We start from the raw sequence: 20,614 nt of genomic DNA, 5'->3' as shown, positions 1-20,614 counted from the left end.
ATTGAAAAGGAACAGATTAAAAGAGTTTGGACTTCTCTCAAGGCAATAGGGAGCCTTTCAAGATTTTTAAAAAGGGAATCGACGCCAGAGTTATGCTTTAAAAAAAAAAATCACTCTGGCAGTAGCATGAAGAGTAGAGTTGATGAAGGGATTATAGTGGGGGATCAACAGGAAGCCATCATCATAGAGCAGATGAGAGGTGAGGCTTCATCCAGGTGCAGTAGCTGTGAGCATAGAACCGAAGGGCCAAGTGCGAAAAAAGATTTTGGATATAAAGGTTGATTACATGTAGGACACAAAAAGGCTAGATGAGTTAAAGAACACTCCAGAATTCTAAAATGGATGGTTGAAAGAACTGGGATTCCATTAACTCCCAGCAGAAGAAAAGAAAGAAGATTTCAAATTGGAATTTCGGAGTAAATCAAATATATGGATTTATTCATATGTATCTCCTTTTAATTTCCTAAATTCCAGCTTCCCTCTTCTTTGTAAAATCAGTTCCTCTGTAGCATACATCCAGAACCTTCTTATCCTGCTTTTTCCACCACCGGAGACGCTGTCCAGGGAATTTATAGATTGTGCATCTGAGAAAACGCCTTAGATTCTGTCCCATATTCAGCTTCTTTCCATGTCAGAGGCAGTGTTTTAGTTGCCAACTACACCACTGTGAAAAGATAACCCAGTACATAGATGGATCTCATCAGGGTTAGCCCTTCATCCTCTCTGACAGGATATGGAAATGATGGGCCACATAACTGCTGAGGAGCCCCAGAGCCTGGCTGTGGCAGGTTCTAAGCTTCATCTGACATCTGACTCTTGTGCAGCTGAGGAGGCAACCTGGAAAGGGTACTGTGTGTGCAGCAAATTGATCTCTAATTTAGTTAGTATGACATGCCAGCTGTGTGGAAAAAAATCGTCTTAGGTACTCTTCAAAACTAGCGAGGGAATGACGGCATCTTTGCCATCTAAGCACTTATCATCTAGGCTAAGAACCAAATGTTTATTGAATTTTAGACTAATTACAAACCAGTATGTCAAGTGTGCTGTTCCTTTCAGACGAAAATAGAAATGTTGAAGGGAAGAAGATGCAGAATATAAAATAGGCTAAGAGAGTGGGGATGGGTTGTGAAAGGCTGACTAGTTAATTACACTCTTAGTTCCTTTCTGGCCTGGGTTCAGGTTCTCCCCATGCGTCTGTTTCCCTCACATTCTAAGGGGGCGAGAACGTGGCCTGGTGCCCTGTCGTCAGGGATAAACGTGTTCCGAGATCCCTATTTTATGAGACTCTCTCAAGGAGATTACACTGCTATAAATTGAAGACTTGAGCTGAGTTCAGAAAATATTCACTGAGAATTTATTACATAAGTGGGATATATTTTTTAAAAAAGGGTTAATAACAGAATAAGGTGCCATATGTTAAGCAGATTCGAGGTGAAGTCACAGTGAACTGGGTAAAGCATCATGGAGTCGGAGGTTTGCCATCGTTCCTAGAGAACAGGTAGACATGAGACAAGTCATGGGGAAAAAAAGAGGTGTCCACACGCGGGTGCACCATCACTGGAAGTGAGGAGACAGGAATACTCGTGGGAGATTCTAGAGGCAGTGAGCACATCCGTTTTGGCCAAAGTAGAGGATTCTCACAGGGAAGTAATGAAACTCAAAGATAGAAAGCTTGGGACAGCAAAAAAGCCAACAACCCAGGAGTTCCTGTTGTGACGCAGCGGAATCTGACTGGGAACCATGAGGTTGTAGGTTCGATCCCTGGCCTCCCTCAGTGGGTTAAGGATCTGGCGTTGCCGTGAGCTGTGGTGTAGGTCGAAGATGCAGCTCAGATCCCACATTGCTATGGCTGTGGTGTAGGCTGGCAGCTATAGCTCCGATTGGACCCCTAGCCTGGGAACCTCCATATGCTGCAAGTGCGGCCCTAAAAACCAAAAAAAAAAAAAAAAAATCCAACAACCCAATTGAAAAATAGGCAAAAGACCTGAATAGACATTTCTCCAAAGAAGATATACAGATGGCCAACAAGCACATGAAAAAATGCTCAACATCACTGAGTATTAGAGAAATGCAAATCAAAACTACCATGAGATACCACCTCACACCAGTCAGAACGGCCATCATTAGTAAGTCCACAAATAACAAATGCTGGAGGGGGTCTGGAGAAAGGGGAACCCTCCTCACTGTTGCTGGGAATGTAAGCTGGTACAGCCACTATGGAGGTACCTTAGAAAACTATACGTAGAATTGCCATATATGACCCAGCAATCCCACTCTTGGGCATGTATCCAGACAAAACTTTCCTTGAAAAAGACACATGCACCGTCATGTTCATTGAAGCACTATTCACAATAGCCAAGACATGGAAACCAACCTACATGTCCATCAACAGATGATTGGATTAGGAAGATGTGGTATATATACACAATGGAATACTACTCAGCCATAAAAAAAAAAACGAAATAATGCCATTTGCAGCAACATGACTGGAACTAGAGACTCTCATACTGAGTGAAGTTAAGTCAGAAAGAGAAAGACATACTATATGATATCACTCATATCTTGGAATCTAATACATGGCACTAATGAACCTTTCCACAGAAAAGAAAATCATGAACTTGGAGAACAGACTAGTGGTTGCCAGGGGGGAGGGTGATGAAGCGGGATGGATTGGGAACTTTGGGTTAATAGATGCAGACTCTTGCCTTTGGAATGGATAAGCAATGAGATCCTGCTGTATAGCACTGGGAACTATCCCTGGTCACTTATGATGGAGCATGATAATGTGAGAAAAAAGAATCTATACATGTGTAACTGCGTCACCATGCTGTACAGTAGAAAATTGACAGAACGCTGTAAACCAGCTATAATGAAACAAAATAAAAATAATTATATTAAAAAAAAAGTAAGCTTGGGGATAGAGTGTACAGAACCTAGGACACCCAGTAAAAGAGCTAGACTCTCTTCTATCGACAGCTTGTAGGATCAGGGTTTTTTTAACAGTTTTATCAAGGGTAACTTACATATCAGAAACAAAAGCTGTGCTTTGGCTGAATGTACACCTTAAATACCAGCTTTCCTTCCTGCTGTGCATTTCCATGTTTTTCATGTTTGCTCAGCCTGGTGTTCTGCTTGCTCTTGTAGGCGCCTCCATTGCTCTCATGGACAAAGAAGGATTGACGGCCCTCAGCTGGGCTTGTTTGAAGGGTCATCTCTCAGTCGTCCGTTCTCTGGTAGATAACGGAGCTGCCACAGACCATGCTGACAAGAATGGCCGCACCCCACTGGATCTGGCCGCTTTCTACGGTGATGCTGAGGTGGTGAGTGCCTTTAACCAAGCCTCAGGGTGGTCAGAAGAGGGAAGGTGCTCCATCCACAGTGTTATCTTCGGTTTGTGACTCCTGATATAAGGCCTCCAGATCTGTACTTGCGCCAGGACAGAAATATTCACAATACCATTCACAAAGACCAAGAATATAGATATGGCCTGGAATATGTGGCCGCCCAGCCTGGTTCAAACCCACAGCAGCCAGAGCCCTGAGTGGAGCCGTGCTGAGCCGCCATGACACCTGTGCTAAGGCTCTCTTGGTCTGTGTCCTAGGTCCAGTTCCTGGTGGATCACGGGGCCATGATCGAGCATGTCGACTACAGCGGAATGCGCCCTTTGGATAGGGCAGTGGGTTGCCGGAACACCTCTGTGGTTGTCACTCTTCTAAAGAAAGGAGCCAAGATAGGTAGGAGCAAGGAAGAAGGTGCTGGCCATCTGTGCCCAGGGGCCAGACTGGTCCAGTGGTCTGGCCGCCCTGGGTGTTTGGTGTGAATGTGTATAGTTTCCCCTCGGCCCCGGCCCAGTTATCGTCCAAGTGAACAGACTCTTGGCCCAGAGAAAACACCACCTGAGCCATGGTCTATACTACCCCAAATCACGGTTTCCTGCCATGCCCCTAGGAGCCTTAGCCAGGAGGCTGCTCTGACTATAAGCACGTCTCAGTGCTGCTGCCTCTGTAGCAGCCCCGCCCCGAGCATCCTGGATCCCTGCACTGCCGTGAGCCTCCGCTTTCCCTTGCTCTGTATGTGCTTCAGACTCTGAGTCCCTGCTGCTGCCGACCCATCCGCTCCCCCATCCCAGACCTGTAGACAAGGGTTGGCTGATATGCTGGCTTTTTTGCTGCCTGCCTTCTCACTGCTGCTTTTTCCTTCTTTTTTTTTTTTTTTTTTTTTTTTTTCACCTTCATCCATTTTTTTTTCCTCTCCTACAACTTTTTGTTTTCTCCTTTCTTTGAAGGTTGTCAGACGTTACCGAGTCGCCCACGAGGTATATTTCACCGCTGTCAGCATCAGGCGTGGTCTGATGGCTTGGTCAGCTTTGCCTTCTCCTCTTTGATTTAGCCTGCATGAGTTCCCTCCACCTCTAATCTTTTAATTTACTTCACCTTAAAAGAAGATTTTTTTTAATGACTGTTGTAGAGAATAACTTGAGCTTTGGATAACTAACCCTGAAAAGCATAGTTGGTCAATAATTCAGGCATCTGTAAACTAATCTGAGTTAACCTTTTCTTTTCCTTTGTGGGTAAAATAGTCCTCAGTCACGTTGGCTTGTTTCACACTGGAACGGTGACATTGGAACTGTGCTCCCGGTTCAGCGTGAACCCAGGAGTCCTTTTTTTGATACTTGCAAATAAGGGAGACTTTAGTCTTTCATAGGTTTCCCTTCTGCAAAGTACATATTTAAAAATTCAGAAACTACACAGCTGGGGGTTTTGAGGCCCAGATTCGGAAGTAAATTACCCTCTTTGGATTTTTAAAACCTTACGGTGACATTTAATGTCAACCCTTTCTCCCAATTTCTTTATTTAAAATAACCCCAGACCAAGCTCTTGCCTGCCCAAATACAACACGCAGGCTTTGCTGCCCTCCGATGGTGCACACTCATACAGTTCAGATATTCTTATTTTAAGGTGAATACAGATCCAACGCAGCTTCTTGGCAGTGGGAGTCCCTGAGACACTCCCAGCTCTAAACGATGAGGAAATTGTTGTGGAGCAAGTTGTTCTCTCAGCAGAAACCCCCCCAGGGTGTTTTTTTCACCCAGCTTCCTACCACCCTTACATTGTATGAGTTTTTTACCCATCATGCATCCTGTACACTACAGGTCCAGCCACGTGGGCGATGGCCACCTCCAAACCAGACATCATGATCATCCTGCTGAGCAAGCTGATGGAAGAGGGGGACATGTTCTACAAGGTGAGGGGAGGCAGGAACAGTGCTTCCGCAGAACCACCGCGCACCGTTCCTACACGTAGCGTCTGCCAGAGTCTTGACGCACCTCACCCTTGGGTCTAGAGGCGAAGGGGGAATGCCTGCCCATGGGGCTGGGCCCATAAGTTGGGGATTCCAGGTTTTTGCTTTCTCAACAAGAGAGCAAGAGTAGCTGACATGAGCCTGCAGGTGACCAGCCCAGAGACCTGGTTTTTACCTAATGGGCAGTTACATGGATTCTACATGGACTCTGTTCCTTGGAGCCTGGAAACCACACGTCAAGTAGAAGAAAAATGACGTGGCATAGATATTTCCAGGCTATGGTAAAGAGGCTTTGATCTTAGGTTTTCAGTTTCATATAGAGAGATTTAAAAGTCTGTAGTAACAATAGACTGGCATCCCTGAGTATGAAAAGGAAACAAACAGCAGTTCTAAGATTGACTTGAAGTCAGTCCCTGAATGACCATAAGAACGTATGGCGTCGTCCTGTAGTCGCAGTTCAAGCTGAGAGCCCCAGACCCTAAACACACAAACTCCCGTGGGCTGTGGGAAAGCCCTTAAGAACTTTCCATGTCAGCATTATTGTGTCACTGTGTGGAGATCGGCTGAACCTTTTTCTCCTAAAGATAAATACAGATCTGTCCCGGCTTTGGGCAGTGGGCATCACGGAGACACGCCCAGGCCCAGAGACCAGGCAGTGACTGTGAGGCACAGTAGTTCCGCTTTGTGAAGGGAGTGCACGGGGTTCCTGGGAGCAGAGCTGTACCCCCTGAGGACCCTTTGAGTGAGAGTCCTAATAACCTGGGACACTTTAAGTCTCTGGGAAACTTGACCTCTGACCCAACCGTGATTTCACATGACTCTAAAGAAGGACTCTCTGGGTCCTGTGTATGGGCTTGAGAGCGGTACTGCTGCCAAGAATCTAAACCCCACTCCTAACATAACTTCTGGCATTCTAAGACATGGAGTCCTACGTCTAATGAGAATAGCAGAGCTACTCCTGATCCTACTCAGAATCCTGCCATGGAAGACTCCAAGTCTACCCTTGGTGAAAGGATCTAAGAGAAAAATCAGGTCCCTGGTTGGAACCAGTGATACGGCAGGATTGGAGTGGGTAGAGATGAGTTAGCAGAATGGGAGATGCCTCCTGCACCATTCTGGGTTCAGCCTGTAGATTTTCAGATGGAAAATGTAAGAAAAGTTCCAGGCCCCTGAACTAGAGACCTGCCTAGAAGCCAGAGACCAGGTCTAGGTGGATCATAGATTTATTACTTCATCTCGGAAAATCCCTCCTGCCTAATCAGATGGACTCACAAATTCTGAATGTCTCTTCTTTACCACCACCCTACCCCAGGTCTTTTCTAAAAACAAGGGAAGACTCATTGATATTATTTTATTCCATGAGATTAAGGAGGCAACAGCTAGACTGTTTTAGCTCCCACACCCTTTGTGAGGAAGAGAGTGGCCTCTTGTAGAGGACTGGCAAGAGTCCACTCTTCCAAAAAGAGTTTTCCGAAGAAGCCCAGCCTAAAGAAGTAGTAATCCCTTTGGAGTGGTTGGGACAAGGAAATGATATGCGTCCCAGGGAGATCAGGTCAAGAACAAGCTCCTTTGAAATAAACCAGGTCAATCCCTCGGGAATCCAGTTGGGAAGCTGGGGCCCCAGGCCTGTCATTCACCAAGGCTTTGTTTCTCCGGCTTGTGTCTTGGGAAGCCGCTTGGCCGCGCCTTTCCCGCCCGAAGACAGGACCCTTCTGCTGTGACCCTCAGGGCTGGCGTCTGGGGGGGGCTACCCCTTAGTGGTAACTGGCGGGGAGCAAGGGCAGGGGAACAGACTTCCTCCGCTGCTCAGCAGACCAACTGTGTAAAATTTGCCATCTCTCCCATTAGAAAGGTAAAGTAAAGGAAGCCGCCCAGCGCTACCAGTACGCTCTGAAGAAATTCCCTAGAGAAGGGTTTGGCGAGGACTTGAAAACCTTCCGGGAATTAAAGGTGTCTCTCCTCCTCAACCTCTCTCGATGTCGCAGGAAAATGAACGTAAGTCCCTTGCATCCCAGCTCCTGCCTGCACTCCTGGCAGCTGACGGTCCCTGTCATGCACTGGCTTTTACCAGGCCCCTGAAATCCTTGTCTGCCCCATTTGGAACTTGGTTGTCCTTCACAGAGCACTGACATTTGCAATTTGAAAGAAAACAAGTCTAAGTACGATCTGTATCTCAGACTATCAAAAAGTTAATCCTGCAGGCACGCTGTAGCTTTCTGAATGTTCGTAATTGCCACTGAAAGTGATTGGAAACCCCTCAACCTGCTCCCAGCCCCCAAGTCAGTTTTCTGGTCTTTGGGAAAATGGGAGAGCAGTGGTCACTAGAATTTCAGTTGCAATTAGATACAGATTTTAGTCATTCCCTTCCTTTCTGGGAGACCCCCTAGTCATCCAAGGAAGGGCTGGAAAGAGGGCTCAGGACCATGGACTTCAAGGTTTAATTTCTGAGGCTAATCTTAAACTTTTCACATTGTTCCTCATCTTTTTATTCTAACGTGCCATGTCTCTTCTTGTCGCAGAGAGAGTCTTGGAACCCTCCCCGGTCCTTTATTATCCACCAGATAGTCCTTGGTCCTTCCTGCCTACCTTGCAGATACAGTCTCTGCTGCCCTCAGCCACCGCTCTCTTGACATGCAGATACTCCTGGGCCAGGAACCCTCACTCAGATCCTGGGAATAGCCGGGATCATGTCAGGAACCTCTGACATCCACCAGCCTGTCCATGGTTCCTCAGGAGTTAAAAATAACCTAAGCCAAACAGGAACATCTGAATAAAGGGATAAAGAACTCAGGTGCACAGAGGTGACCTTTCGGCCTCAGTAGCAAGAGATCTGCTCTCGGTTCTAGCAAAATGACCTTCATGTCATCCATCTAAAACCCGACAATGAAAAGAGCCCTGATAAATAGACTTGGGTGTCTCAGAGGGCACAGTGAGGCCCTGCGAGTTTCCCGGGTGCTGAGGAGAGTGGGGACGTGGGAGAGGTTCTCGGGGACAGCAGCGAGGTTCTTCATGTGACACAGAAGGAGCAGCCACAGGGGTCTCCTGCCATGCCAGCTAGTGAGAATGAGATAAAGCTCTGAAGCTGCTGCCAATCTACTGGCTTCCTTTTTGCCGAACAAATAATCTGCTTCTCAAAAATACTCTCTCTTCCCAGAAATTAAGATTGTCCCAAAAGAAAAACTTCTAGGGTAAGGTTGAGAACAGGAGAGCTGGAAGATGGTCCTATAAGATGGAATACTTTCTCTCTAGCTCAACATTTGATCAGAAACAGTTCATCACATCCAGGACCTCAAGTGTATCATCTTCAGTAGAAAATTGCCCATTAATTTTTTTTTTTTTTTTCATTTTTACCTCCACGTCAGTGCCTTCGTTCAGCCTTAGAAATCACAAGTTTAACTAGAGGTTACTCTGTAGAGCTATGACCTTGACGTTAAAAGAAGAGACAGCCTTCCCCATTCGCTTAGTATGTAAGGGTGTCTTGAAAACCATGGCTTTGTTCCCGTGGTTTCTGTTCCCAGGGCTTCTCAGAACAAGGACAGATGGGGCCATGTTCCTCCCGGGAGCCTCAGTGATCCACACAAGGCAACACAGAGGTCCCTCATGGTTCAGTAGGTTAAAGATCCAGTGTTATCACTGCGATAGCTCTGGTTACAGCTGTGGCGTGGGTTCAGTCCCTGGCCCAGGAACTTCTGCATGCTGAGGGCACGGCCAAAAAAAAAGAAAGAGATAAGGTGACACCACAGGCCCCAGTCACAGCTAGGGTTCTCTCTGGTTTTATTTATTATTGTTTTAAATACAGTCTTCTGAATTTTTTTTTTTTATCTTTTTAGGGCCACACCCGCTGCCTGTGGAGGTTCCCAGGCTGGGGGTCTAATCAGAGCTGTAGCCACTGGCCTACACCACAGCAGTGTTAGATCTGAATCGTGTCTGCAACCTATACATAGCTCACTGGCAACGCCAGATCCTTAACCCACTGAGCAAGGCCAGGGATCGAACCTGCATCCTCATGGATGCTAGTCAGATTCATTTCTGCTGAGCCACGTCGGGAACTCCTAAACTCACTTACCTATTGATTGATGTTTGATGTACTAGAGGCTACTGTGCGGTGCTATGGCTTTGACATTAAAAGAGGAGAAAACCTGCCCCTTTCGCTTCCCTGTTAAATTTTTTTTTTGGCTGCACCTGGGGCATGTGGAAGTTCCAGGCCAGGGATGGAACCTGTGCCATAGCAGTGATAATGCCAGATCTTTACCTGCTGAGCCACCGGGAAACTTCCTATTATTTTTTTTTTTTTAATTGTGTTTCCTAAGTAAGGAACAAGTTAAGAGATGGCGCAGGCCGGAGAAGCCTCTATGAAATGGAAAGGAAACTACCATTCATTGAGCATCTCCTACATGCCATGTGTATGGGGCTTTCAAATACCTTATTGATCTTTCTTTTTTTTTTTTTTTTTTGCTTTTTAGGGCAGCACCCATGGCCTATGGAAGTTTCCAGGCTAGGGGTCTAATTGGAACTGCAGCCACTGTCCTACGGCACAGCCACAGCAATGAGGGATCCGAGCCGCATCTTCAACCTATGCCAGATCTTTAACCCACTGAGTGAGGCCAGGGATCGAACCCACGTCTTCATGGATACTAGCCGGGTTCATTACCCATGAGCCACAACAGGAACTCCCTCAAATGCTGTTTTGCTCTTAATCCTACCTGCAAGGTGGGCACATAGCCAAGAACACATAGCACGCTCCAGGGGGTTACAAAGCAGAGCAGAGAACTGAACCCATGTCTGTCTCATGTCCCTGCTCTACCCAGTCCCCATAGCCAGTCACTTCTTTTTCACACAGACCCCATCTTCCTGGATTTCTCTCATCCCTTCAAAGCCAAGGAGTAGTGGGTGTTGCGGCAGGAAGAGGGGAGCAGCATGAGGGACCCTGTGTGGCATCGACATGCAGGCTGCCTCATACATGCTTGTTCAACGAGAGTTCAGGTTTCCAACTTCAGGAGCTTCATTGGGTTGACCTTTGGCTTCTGGGCTTGAATGATCTTGGTTAGGAAGGCAGAAAGAGGGCAAATTAGACATATTGTCATACTTCTGGGCAGATAAATTCCCATGAGCCATTACAGGGCCACACAGGGCAAAAGGCAGAAGGAACTTTCAGTCTCAGCCTCGTGGCTAGAGCCGTGCCAGCCATGTCGAGATTCCCAGGTGTTCCGTCCATAAATGTCAACGAAATGTACCTGTAATCTGTTTTATTCCCAAGCTGTCTATTTTCCATATCTCTTCAATGACTCATTTGCACACCTATTGTAATGACAGGATTTTGGAATGGCGGAGGAATTTGCTACTAAGGCCCTGGAGCTGAAACCGAAATCTTATGAAGCTTACTATGCAAGAGCAAGGGCAAAACGCAGCAGCAGGTGAGGAGAGAGAGAGAGAGGGTGAGAAGCAAGAGGTCTCTTTTCTGAAAATCTGGCCAAGCAGTGTAGGCCCTCCTGGGGCCTGTGTACCCAACTGTCTGTCCCTGAGGACTTTCAGGGCCAGGCTTTGGGGATGGCTTCCATAGCACAGTATGTCATGCAGGTCTTCAGGGCTCTGGAGATCTAGAGCATTTTGCTTTGGGAGAAAAATGTCTTTGCATTGTTGGAGAATGGCACCTTCTTCCAGGAAGTCTCTGCCGTATCTGAGTCACTTTTAACTCCCAAAGCAGGCAGCCTAAAGATACCCCAGTGACTTAAGAAGAGGTCGCTTAAGCAAAATATCCTCCCACACCTCTTAGGGGGAAAAGTAAGATGGGTCACATACGGCAGGCTCCTCTTTCTTTTCTTATTGGCATTTGGGGAATCCCTGGATCGTTTCGTCTTCCTTCTGGGGCTCTCCTCAAGTCTGGTGGCATCAAAACTCACCTCACCTACCCGCCCCTCCAGCACCACACCACACGCGCTTGGAGACAGGAGGTCCTGCTGCCAGGATTGCAAGGGCCCAGTGCCCCCATCTGCTAGAGTTTGGCCAGTGGGCAGGAAAATCCCCAGAAAGACCTAGAAACTGCCATCAGTGATCTTTAGATAACTTGTCATTGTCCTTGATGCCTCCTGCCCAGGGCCCGGCCCTTCTCCCAAACTGTCTGTGAAAGAACTGCTTCCAGTTCACTGCTGTGGCCAGATAGGGATGTGGTCCTGAAAAGCAAAGCCAGGTTAAAGGCCAGGGGTGATGGTGGCGGTGATCTTGGTCTTCACTAGCTGGGGTACCAGATTTCTGATAGATGCTTGACCATCCAATTCTCTCTCCCCTTGGTTTATTTCTTCCCCACCAGGCCAGCTGCCCCCTTCCTGGGCAGTGTTAATAGAGAGGATGGGAATGTCTCTGAGAGTTCGTGTCCTTATTTGTACATTAGAATCTGAGTATCCTAGTCAGCAAGCCTCGTTCCTGCCCAGCTTCCGTGTAGCAGAACAGAGGAGGAGCAGCAGCGCCATGGGGCAAGGGGTAGAAAGAGCCGAGGACAGGGTCCTTGCCTAGGATGGAACAGGCCTGAAAACTGAAGCCAAAATATAAAGAAAAAATTCTGCTGGATCAGCAAGATTTTTAAATATTGTAGTTACTGTTTTGTTCCTAAGCTAATTGACAGTGACCCTGTAAATGACAACCCCACCCAACAGTCACACTACCTGGTGTGCATTTGGACACTAAGAGAAACTTCTTGAAGGGCCTGGCTGGCCTGACTAAATGGGGACATTTCTTTAATCCCAGGGAGGCCAGAAGGAAGATGGAGGCTGAACGGCCTAGGGAATCATTCTGGATTCTTCTGGAATGACAGCCTCCCTATTTCCTTCCTTACAAATCAAAGGAAACCAAAGCCCCACACACACACCCCCAGATGCTAAGAGTTCTCTGACATAGTGACCGTGTTCTCAACTCTTGGTGATTCCTGTGGATTCAGAATAACTCCAGTTCCTATGTTTACATTTTGTCAAGCAGACAGTTTGCAGCAGCCTTAGAGGACCTGAACGAGGCCATCAAGCTCTGTCCAAACAACCGTGAGATTCAGAGACTTCTGCTGAGAGTGGAGGAAGAGTGTAGACAGATGCAGCAGCAGCCGCCACAGCAGCCTCAGCAGCAGTTACCGGAAGAGACAGAGCCCGAGCCCCAGCATGAAGATATCTACTCGGTGCAAGACATATTCGAGGAGGAGTACCTGGAACAGGATGTTGAGAATGTTTCCATTGGCCTCCAGACGGAGGCTCGGCCCAGCCAGGGGCTCCCTATCATCCAGAGCCCGCCCTCCTCTCCAGCCCACCGTGACTCCGCCTACATCTCTAGCTCACCTCTGGGCTCTCATCAGGTTTTTGACTTCCGGTCCAGTAGTTCTGTGGGTTCTCCCACCAGGCAGAGCTTTCAGTCCACCTCACCTGCTCTTTCCCCGACTCACCAGAACTCGCATTACAGGCCCAGCCCACCGCACACTTCCCCCGCTCATCAGGGCGGATCTTACCGCTTTAGCCCCCCTCCCGTGGGAGGGCAGGGCAAGGAGTACCCAAGTCCTCCCCCTTCCCCCCTCCGCAGAGGCCCCCAGTATCGGGCCAGCCCTCCCGCTGAAAGCATGAGTGTCTATAGGTCCCAGTCAGGCTCCCCTGTGCGCTATCAGCAAGAAGCGAGTGTTGGTCAGCTTCCTGGCAGACCCAAATCTCCTCTGTCCAAAATGGCCCAGCGGCCCTACCAGATGCCCCAGCTTCCTGTGGCCGTTCCCCAGCAAGGGCTCAGGCTCCAGCCAGCCAAAGCCCAGATCGTGAGAAGCAACCAGCCCAGCTCCGCTGTTCATTCGAGTACCGTCATCTCCACAGGGGCCTATGGCCAAGTGGCCCATTCGATGGCTAGTAAATACCAGTCCTCACAGGGAGACATAGGAGTCAGTCAGAGCCGGCTGGTTTACCAGGGGTCCATCGGGGGGATTGTAGGGGATGGGCGACCCGTGCAGCATGTCCAGGCCAGCCTGAGTGCGGGTGCCATCTGTCAGCACGGAGGGTTGGCCAAAGAAGACCTTCCTCAGCGGCCTTCCTCAGCCTATCGAGGCGGCATGCGATACAGCCAGACGCCGCAGATCGGGCGTAGCCAGTCTGCATCCTATTACCCGGTCTGTCACTCAAAACTAGATCTGGAGCGTTCCTCCAGCCAGCTAGGTTCCCCTGATGTGTCGCATCTAATCAGAAGACCTATCAGTGTCAACCCTAGTGAAATCAAGCCCCACCCGCCAACTCCCAGGCCGCTGCTGCACTCCCAAAGCGTAGGCCTTCGTTTCTCTCCGTCTAGCAATAGTATCTCATCCGCCGCCAACCTGACTCCTACCTTCCGGCCATCTTCCTCCATTCAGCAGATGGAGATCCCGCTGAAACCGGCCTACGATCGGTCATGTGATGAGCTGTCGCCCGTGTCTCCCACTCAGGGAGGTTACCCTAGTGAGCCCACCCGATCCAGGACCACACCATTCATGGGGATCATAGATAAAACAGCCCGGACTCAGCAGTACCCCCACCTTCACCAGCAGAATCGGACCTGGGCAGTGTCCTCAGTGGACACCGTTCTCAGTCCCACGTCGCCAGGCAACCTGCCTCAGCCCGAGTCCTTCAGCCCGCCGTCATCCATCAGCAACATTGCCTTTTATAACAAGACCAACAATGCACAGAATGGCCATTTGCTGGAGGACGAATATTACAGCCCCCACGGGATGCTGGCTAACGGGTCCCGCGGAGACCTCTTGGAGAGAGTCAGCCAGGCCTCCTCGTACCCCGACGTGAAGGTGGCGCGGACCCTCCCCGTGGCTCAGGCATACCAGGACAACCTGTACAGGCAGCTGTCCCGGGACTCTCGACAAGGGCAGACCTCCCCTATCAAACCAAAGAGACCATTTGTGGAGTCTAATGTTTAAAAGACCGTTGGTTGGAGCGAGACCCATATGTTTTCACTGCACATTTTCAGGCTTGGTTTCCACATCTGAGGTAGTTCTCTGGCTTAATTTCTCATGTAGTTTCTGCGTGGTGTTCAGAGGTGGCAGCCCACGTGCTGAAACCCTTTGCATGCAGCCGACTGGGAAGCTGGCCTCCGGTGAGCCAGGACTTCGGTTTCTCTTGTCTGTGCCCCAGCCACACGCTCTCTCTCCCTCTCTTGCGATGCCATCGAGGAGATAGTCGTGCCGTGTGCGTTCACCCAGGGAGATCAGACACACTGGTCAGCTTTTTCCAGGAGACAATCGCTTTCACTGATGTTCTTGTTGTGTAACTGTCTTTCTCCTTTTTTACAAAAATAAGATGTTCTTGGTCGTTTTCCTCTAGGAACTTTAGAAAGAGTGCGATGCCCCCTTTGCCTTTGCCTTCGTATCCAGCGTGACCCAGATAGCAGCAGCCCCAGTGTGTTCGTGTGCCATGGTCTCCTCCCCTGGACCGCCAGCTCCCTGCAGCCATCAGTCTAGAATGTTCATGTAGATTATCGCTGGTCTTCCTATGGGGGTGAAGGATCAAGGGGAAAGAGAAGTAAGAAAACACCAACACAATTTTTTTGAAATGTCACCACAGTGATTTCCCAAGAGGCATTTTAGGAACATTTGGAAAACAACCAGCCCTTTAAATATTTCAGTCAGCCAAGGAAATTGGATGAGAATCATAGATACTTTTAAATAATTCACTGAGTTATTGGGTTTTTAGCCAAACTGACCGTGAAAAGCTACCAATTTTCCATGGGTGGGGGAGAGAATAAATATCTAGACAGAAAAAGAAAGACTGTTCTGGATTCTCAGTGAAAGGCTATAGAAAATCTTTGGAGAAATCTACTTTTTAGGTCCTTACAGGTCACTGAGCATCATATTCCACAAAAAGCATACTCTTCCTGGAGAGTGACTGGTGCAGTAATCCTGTTAGCTGGATCTTTGCCTAGAGCCAGGTTTGTCCTACTGGCCCTCTTTTTTTTTTTTTTTTTTAAACCCAGATGGTATACTGAAAAATTGGTTCTCTGAGAAGGAAACTGAATTTTCTGGGGACGGTAGGACTTATTCCCAGAGCTTGCACCCAGGGCCATTGCGTTCCATCCCGGATGCTGTCTAACTCCATTTCAGGATCTTTAGTTTCATTATCTATTATTACAGGATTGTTTCTTTTCTTTTACGAGGGAGGCGTGTTTGGAGAGTGATGTTTAAAAAGTAGACACAGCAAAAGGTTTCAGGGTGCAGAAAGACCCTTTTCAGCCCCGGGTGGGGACACATGAGAGAAACAGCAAGGCTTCTGACCCAGTCACCCGCCACACATCTTCTGTGTCTTGTGGTCATTTGCTAACAAGTCCTTTGATGCCTGAGGCCTGCAGAAGATGGACAGCAAGAACGTTGAAAGCAAAGCCTTAGCACAGGCCTGGTGACTACACATCAGCTCTTAAAATTAACAAACTAAGCAATTAAAACTAAAGAGAGTCCATTCTCTGTTCCAGGAATCGTTCTGCTCTTGTTAGTAAAGGGCTACAGGAAGGGCAGTTTCCTGAATAAAAATCCAGATGTGACCAGACCCGTCTGTAATAGTAAGTGTCCTCTGAAAGAATCACTAAGATATGGAGAGCATGACACTGGAATCAGAAACACTTCTTTACGAGCTTAGGTTCTGCCCAGTAGATGAACCCCTCCACCCCCAAGCCTGAGACAGGACGAGAGGTGTAGCTCTGTGCTGGAAGTGAGCAGCGGAGCTGACCAGACTCTGTCCACTCTCCCTGATGCTTAAGGACTATCTCCCGTTCAGCTAGACCAGAGTGGACATCAGTGTCTCTTCTTTCTCTTTCATCCAGAAGACGAAATGTACAGCTCTAGCATCAGCCTAGGAGCCCAGCAGCCTCTCGGCTTTTTTTGTTCACATCTCAGCCTTGTTGGGCTCTGTGCCTCTTACCCTTTTTAACCACCTCTCACTGAGGAGCTGCTACTACATTTTGAAAATGTCCCAGGGTCTGTTGGAAAAGTGCCCCTGTGGTTTTTTGTTTTGTTCTTTTCTTTTCTTTTGGAACACCACACATACCACCTGCACTCACCTGAGTGGGGGAGCAGGTTCTGTGGTTTTACAAATGGGCCACTGATGCCACTTCTCCCTGGCACGTGTCTTAGGATTTTCTAGGACAGACAGATTTAGGGTCCAGGCCTTATAAGGCAAAATGCCTAAACCGTTCACAGTCAAAATGCAATTCTTTTTTAGCCATTGTTAGGGGGAGTGGATGTCACTCCTGGGCACCAGTTGTTTTTGACTAAGAAATGCCAACTGGACCTCATGGGAACAGAAGACAAAGTCTTTCCCTGTAAGCAGACTGCCCATGCCCTGTGTTGCTACTTCACTGCCATGGGATGATCTTAGTACTGTATCTTAGAGATGCCCTCTCCCCCAGCACCACTTGCTGAATCAATGCCTGGCTTCAGGTGGGGGGAAATTTTTCAGATGAAACTGGTAAGTTCCACTCCCCCGATTCACATATCCCTGAAATGGAGACAGTGGTGACAAACTTGAGCTTTCAGGTTTCTCACCAAATTGTGTGTTCTGTTCACCCAGCATTCTTGCACTAATGGGTTTCCATTACATCCTGTCTATACATGGGTGCACTTTATTGTTTGAATTTGTAACTCTGATAAATACTGGATATTTAAGTGTGAGTAATGTCTTCATTAGAAAATAGCAAAAAACCGCCCTTGTCTTTTAGTGTATTTTTCAAGGAAAAAAAGGAAAGCAAGCGAGCAGTGGATCACAGCATTTATAGCACAAGAAATAACTTGTATATAAGCATCAAAAAGATTAAGAGTTTTTAAATACAAAAAAAAAATATTTGCAGTGATTTTAAAGTGCTTTTCCAGCAATTTTCTTAGGGACTCCTGAGACATGGTTACTTTATTTACTGGATCAGTAAGGCACACAATTAACGATTAAAAATTAATGTTTATTTACAAAGTAAAGGGAAAACCTGTGTAACATGAGAATTTGGCATGGACAAAATGGAGACCATTTTGTATCTGCTGTTATATCTTGTCCGGGTTGCAGACGTGCTCTGTTGAAGTCCCAAGTTAATAGAGCACAGACCCTTCTTGTTCCTCTCCCATGTGCCCCTCTTTCTAGATATGTTTAACTTAAACTTGAAGGCTCAGGAAAATTCCACTAATTAGAATCATGTACAGTACCCCCAGGTTGTTGTCCAGAGATACAAGTTTGCTAATTTAGTTAATCCTGGATTATTAAAACACTTTTCCTAAATTATTGTAAACACAACAGCTTAAAGAAAGGTTTTCTCGGTCCTTATATTGTATAGAAGTTTATGAACCCCCATCTCTAAATGTTGGTATTTTTATATTGCAGAGATGTACCCAATAGAAAAATGAATCAGTATCTAATTTAATATCCGTAAGTATTTTCCTTAGATTTTAGTCATAGACAGTGGGTTATGTGGACGTCACCTTGTTTCACCATACTTCACCACTAGGTGTCACTGTGGCTCTGCACCAGGCTTGGTCTGGTAGCAAAGAATGGCAGCATCTCTGGAGGAGCTGCTTCCAGGCCAGCAGGCAGGCCCACAGGCTCAGAGGGTTTGGGAAGGAAGGGAACAAAGGCCTGGAAAGTGGTCTTCACACATCTGTGCCAGCTGTGGTGAGATAAGCTCTTTGAACACTACCTGTTTTGGACCTTCAGCCAGGCATAGGCTGGGAAAGGTTGACCAGAATCCCTTGCTCTGGTGGATGGATGGGTATGTTGACACCCATTTCTTCTCCATGAGCACCCCTCTCAGTTCCTCTTAGCCTCCAAATTTTATAACTCCAGAGGTGTCACAGTTGGATGGATTGATTCAAAGATAGTTATTTTTCTACTGCAGAAATGCCTTGGACAAAACCAGTTGCTTATCGAATCTTTGCCACAGAATGAAACAGGCTCCCCCAGGGGGCAGGATGTGCCCACCCCATCCCCACCTCTGCCTGCCTGTCTGTCCCTGGGCTGCCCACTTCTCAAAAAGCTACCCTGCAGAGGCCGCCTGCTTCTGCTCCCACACCAGGCCTGTGCTGCCCAGTTGCGTGTGCACTGGGAGGCATGGCTTTTTCTCCTTCTCCTCAAGGAATTCCAGACCGACCATCTACCATGACTAACAGCAACGAACAAAGGGCTTAGGGGTAGGAGCTACCTACAAAGACGTGTCATGGAAACCTTCACCATGCAATGCCTTGAACTCAGCTCTGACTGCTCCCAAGAAAAGGTGGCTGGCTGGGGGGCCTGGACACAAGCACAACGGGGCTGGTGGAGCCACTGTGCAGAGCTACTTGAATAATCACTGGGTCTTCATCAACTTTTATAACACAGACCACTCAAGGGCTGAAGTGTTGATAACCTGCATTTCGGTGTCCAATGCCTCACAGCAGCTGAACCACCCTGAGATGCTTGTGGCCAGGTAGTGGCCACAGTCAGAGCTTTGAAAGTCAGTACCAAATGAACGTGTAATTGGACACCAAAAATCAAGTGTTACTTTCATGTTTCCTCACCCACATCATCTCGTTTCTTCCCGCTGACTCTGTGATATCTCCACTAAGCTGACCCGTCAGGTTTTAGCCGGATGCGTACAGACGCAGGCCAGCATCACTCTCGTTTTTTTCACACCTACTCTGTGGAAAGGAAGGAGCCTCACTGCTGTGTTGTCGTTGTAGCACTTACTGGCTGGATTTTGCTTTTGCCTCATCACTAACCAGAATATCTGGTCAGGGGGACTCGACTCAATCCCACTGGTCCCCAGGACCAGACAGAGAGAGTTAATTCTGGAAAATTCAGTACTTGAATGTACCTGCCTTATTGTGAACCAACTTACTGCGGGGAAAGTTAGAAATGCTGGCTCCAGATCTCTTCTTCATTCACAGGTTATTTTGGAAAGCCTGTACATGACACTTCTTTTTGAGGTTTGTTTTTATTTCTGAAATGTTTTTTTCTTCTTTGGCTGATTCCTGCTGAGTGGGGCCGGTTCCTCGTCAGGCTCAGGGCAGGTGCCATTCTCAGGCATGGCCTCCTTCCATCCAGCATAGCATCTTCATCTCTGTTCTGTCTCCTCCAAATCCAAGATGATTTTAATTAGTACAGACCTGTACAGTCGACAATTAAAGAGTGCTTTGTACTATTATGATTTTGATTCTTCTTCCTCTTTGCTGTCCTTTGAAGACACTTGCTGGAAAAAGCTTTAATGCACTTAGTTTTCCTGTAGGTTTTCTATAACTCAGATGTAAAGGACTTTCTCTGTACAGTATATTATCCAATGCATGTTTGTTCTCTATCCTGATATATTGAACACCACACAGTTGTGAACTCGTGCAGTGGGGATGTCCCACACCCAGCAGAGGCATCTAGCCCCCTGTGTATAAGGAAAGACATTTTCCTTTGCTGTACTTGCTTGAGCAGTTTTATTGTCTGTACATGTGAGCTGTGTGAGATAGATGTGAAAAGTTACATGAATGCAATTTCCTGCCCATGTATACAGATCGCCATCTGTACAATGAACTGTATGTATGAAAGCAAATGTACTTATTTATAAATGGGTAACACTTGGAAAAACATGGCGTTGTGCTGCCTTCTCCTTTCATTACTATACCTCTGCCAGGAGCTGACTCAGGCTCACCGTCCCCGAGGCCTGCAGTGCTGAGGCGGCCTCCCCCCAAGGACGCCTGGCAAAGGCCAGATTCCTCACGATGTGGTTGGTCTCCTTTGGGACATTCAGAGTCATCCCTTCTGGCTCTCATTCACTCAGAAGTTACTAAGCACCTCTCTTGGGAGTTGGACACTGGTAGGTGCTCGAGAGAACCATGGACAAGACAGTTCTGAGGGCCCATCGGCCAGGGCTCACTGCCTTCATTGAGAAAGGGAGGCATTTTCTTCGGTGGAAGAGTTTTTCCCCAGCCTTACCAAGGGAGCCCTGAGTTCCACTCGTTTCATTTTAACAGCCGAGGCTTCAGCCCAATCCAACTGCGGTGCCAAAATCCAAGGCTGAAGTGGGCTGCTGGTCAGAGCTATTAAGTTTAGAGAGACTGCATTGCCTGGTGTGGGGGGACTGCTCTAGCTATAGTTCCCAAGGCTAACTTGGTTAAAGCTGGGAGCCCACCGCTTCCAGTGACTCTTTCTTCAGAAATCCAGCCGGACTTTCCAAACCTCGCGATACAGAGGCAAGGCAGCTGCCTTGTGAATAGAGAGGTCGCACATTTCCTGCAACTGGCTGGAGACCTTTTCTTAAGGACAGAATCCTTCGGTCTTTCCTGCCTAGCTGTGACCTCTGTCTGCTTGAGGACAAGCAAGGAAGAAGA

General features: G+C 47.7%; 1 protein-coding gene across 19 annotated transcripts in view; it reads left to right on the top strand.

Annotated features, from left to right (window-relative positions):
- Positions 1-19,873, top strand: part of TANC2 (tetratricopeptide repeat, ankyrin repeat and coiled-coil containing 2) — a 365,248-nt gene extending 345,375 nt beyond the window's left edge. For 15 of the 19 annotated variants that reach the window (XM_021068126.1, XM_021068120.1, XM_021068130.1 and 12 more), the window contains 7 exons: positions 3,145-3,320; positions 3,602-3,734; positions 4,286-4,315; positions 5,153-5,244; positions 7,150-7,296; positions 10,615-10,715; positions 12,268-19,873. In XM_021068126.1, coding sequence (XP_020923785.1) covers positions 3,145-3,320; positions 3,602-3,734; positions 4,286-4,315; positions 5,153-5,244; positions 7,150-7,296; positions 10,615-10,715; positions 12,268-14,215 — 2,627 coding nt within the window. In that variant the 3' untranslated portion in view covers positions 14,216-19,873. The remainder of the gene's footprint in view (positions 1-3,144; positions 3,321-3,601; positions 3,735-4,285; positions 4,316-5,152; positions 5,245-7,149; positions 7,297-10,614; positions 10,716-12,267) is intronic. The other 4 variants (XM_021068124.1, XM_021068131.1, XM_021068121.1 and 1 more) reach the window with 3 other exon arrangements.

This window comes from Sus scrofa, chromosome 12, assembly GCF_000003025.6.
Source record: "Sus scrofa isolate TJ Tabasco breed Duroc chromosome 12, Sscrofa11.1, whole genome shotgun sequence".
Taxonomy (NCBI): Eukaryota; Metazoa; Chordata; class Mammalia; order Artiodactyla; family Suidae; genus Sus; species Sus scrofa.
Note: the sequence above shows the minus strand (reverse complement) of the source record. Positions and strands in the feature narration are given on the sequence as shown.